General features: G+C 70.6%; 1 protein-coding gene across 1 annotated transcript in view; it reads left to right on the top strand.

Moving 5' to 3' along the window:
- PTCH2 (patched 2) overlaps nucleotides 1-2458 on the top strand; it is an 8265-nt gene that overhangs the window by 460 nt on the left and 5347 nt on the right. The window contains 8 exon segments of the mRNA XM_019530616.1: nucleotides 1-55; nucleotides 129-220; nucleotides 485-680; nucleotides 1213-1334; nucleotides 1448-1595; nucleotides 1671-1802; nucleotides 1876-2031; nucleotides 2281-2432. The exon segment at nucleotides 1-55 is cut by the window's left edge and continues 71 nt beyond it. Of these exon segments, the coding sequence (XP_019386161.1) occupies nucleotides 1-55; nucleotides 129-220; nucleotides 485-680; nucleotides 1213-1334; nucleotides 1448-1595; nucleotides 1671-1802; nucleotides 1876-2031; nucleotides 2281-2432 (1053 nt within the window).

Below are 2458 nucleotides of genomic sequence, written 5' to 3'. Positions count from 1 at the left end.
CAAGCTGTGCTACAAGTCGGGCGTGCCCGTCATCGAGAACGGCATGATCGAGCGGGTGAGGCTCGGGGCCGGGCGGGGCGGGGGTGGCGCTGCCCCGCGGCTCACCGCCGCCCCGGTGCCGCCCACAGATGATCGAGAAGCTCTTCCCGTGCATGATCCTGACGCCCCTCGACTGCTTCTGGGACGGCGCCAAGCTGCAGGGGGGCTCCGCCTACCTCCCGTGAGTGCCTGGCGTGGCGTCGGGGGTCACAGCGCTCCGGGCTGGGGCTGCCGCTGGGCACCGAGCCGTGGCCCCTTGCGGGGCACTGCAAGGACTTCGAGCCTCGGTTTTCGCACCTGCGGAAGGGGCCCAGCGGCCCCCCCCGGGGGTCAGCCGCTCCCAGGGCCCCGGGGGAATCTCGAACCTGGCTCGGTGGGGGTGGGGGCCTGCAGGGCCTGGGGGCGGCAAGGAGCAGGGCTCCCACTGATGCCCCGGGGCCCGCAGGGGCCGCCCCGACATCCGCTGGAGCAACCTGGACCCCCGGCAGCTGATGGAGGAGCTGGGGCAGTTCACGCCGCTCGAGGGCTTCCGGGAGCTGCTGGACAAAGCGGAGGTGGGGCAGGCCTACATGGGGCGGCCCTGCCTGCAGCCCAGCGACGCCCAGTGCCCCCCCAGCGCCCCCAACCGCCGCACCCAGCAGGTGCGCAGGCCCCAGGCCACGGCTCGGGCAGCGTCGGCTGGCGGGTGTGGGGGCGCATGCACCTGTGTGTGAGGGGTGTGTGCATATGCAAGGTCGTGTGGGTGCGTGCATCTGTGACAGCCGGTGTATGCACGTGTGTGTGTGGATGTAGCCTGTGTGTGCCGGGGTGTGCATATGTTGCGGGGGGGTGCCTGTATGTGAGAGAGGTGTGTATACATGTGTCAGTGTTGTGTGTGTGTGTGTGTGTGTGTGCGTGTACGTGTGCGCATGTCTGAGCATGTGCGAGGTGTATGTGTGGGTGTGTGCATGCACGTGAATGTCTGGGTGTACGTACCTGTATCATGGTCCTTCCGGGTGTAACCTCACACACCTGTGAGGGTGTGAGCACATGTGTATTTGCGTGGGCCTGCACGCGCGTGTCCCCTTTCCACCCGTCGGTGCCGGGCGTGGGTGTGGGGAACGGAGCCCCCTGCCACCGCCCCTGGGTCCGGCCGCATCCGCATCTGCCCCACTGACGCCCGCTGCCCCGCAGAGCCCTGACGTGGCAGCCGAGCTGGCCGGCGGCTGCCACGGCTTCTCCCGCAAGTTCATGCGGTGGCACGAGGAGCTGATCCTGGGCGGCGCCACCAGGGACCCGCAGGGCCGGCTGCAGAGGTGAGCGTGACACGAGGCTGGGGCCTGCGCGCGGCGCTGCACGTGTCCCCCGTGGGCAGAGGAAGTGGGGGGCGGGGGGGGCTAGGGGCAGCCTGACCAGGTGCCCCCCACAGCGCCGAGGCCCTGCAGAGCATGTTCCTGTTGATGAGCCCGCGGCAGCTGTACGAGCACTTCAAGGACGACTACGAGATCCACGACCTCAACTGGAGCGAGGAGAAGGCGGGCGCCATCCTGGAGGCCTGGCAGCGGGCCTTCGTGGAGGTGCGGGGCCGGGGGGGCTCGGGCTCCCTGGGGGGCAGGGGCCGTGCCGGGGGTCACGGGTCCCGTGCCCGGCAGGTGGCGCAGGCCGCGGTCCCGGGGAACAGCTCGCAGGTGGTCCACGCCTTCTCCAGCGCCACGCTGAGTGACATCATGAAGTCCTTCTCCGACGTCAGCGCCGTGCGCGTGGCCGGCGGCTACCTCCTTATGGTACGCACCCCCGGCCCCGGCCCCCCCACCCTGGCCGCTCGCCCGCGGCTCACCCTGCCCGCTCTGCCCGCAGCTGGCCTACGCCTGCGTGACCATGCTGCGCTGGGACTGCGCCAAGTCGCAGGGCGCCGTGGGCCTGGCCGGCGTCCTGCTCGTGGCCCTGTCCGTGGCCTCCGGCCTTGGGCTCTGCTCCTTGCTCGGCATCGCCTTCAACGCGGCCACCACGCAGGTACGGGGGCACGGGCGGCCCGGCGGGGCTCTGCCCACAATCCTTTGCACCACGGCACAGCATCGGGCACTTGGCGTGGCGGCTCAACAGGATGGGGAGGCGGGCTGTCTCCTATGCTAAGCAGGGTGGGCTTAGGGCAGCGCTTGGATGGGTGACTGGTGGGAGGGGTGCATGCCTGCCCGCCTGCCCCCGGTGCTGGGCACCCCCGTGGGGGCCACATTTTGGGTGCTGAAGCCTGGGCCCTGGCAGGTGCTGCCCTTCCTGGCGCTGGGCATCGGTGTGGATGACATGTTCCTGCTGGCGCACGCCTTCCCCAAAGCCGGTCCCCACGTCCCCTTCAAGGTGAGGCCCCCGTGCCGGGGGTGGGAAGGGATGGGCTGCTTGGACCCCCCCTCCCCACTGTGACCCCCCCCGCTGTGCCCCCAGG

Source organism: Crocodylus porosus, unplaced genomic scaffold, assembly GCF_001723895.1.
Source record: "Crocodylus porosus isolate Cpor-Errol unplaced genomic scaffold, CroPor_comp1, whole genome shotgun sequence".
NCBI classification, from domain to species: domain Eukaryota; kingdom Metazoa; phylum Chordata; order Crocodylia; family Crocodylidae; genus Crocodylus; species Crocodylus porosus.
This window is presented reverse-complemented; position numbering and strand designations above follow the sequence as displayed.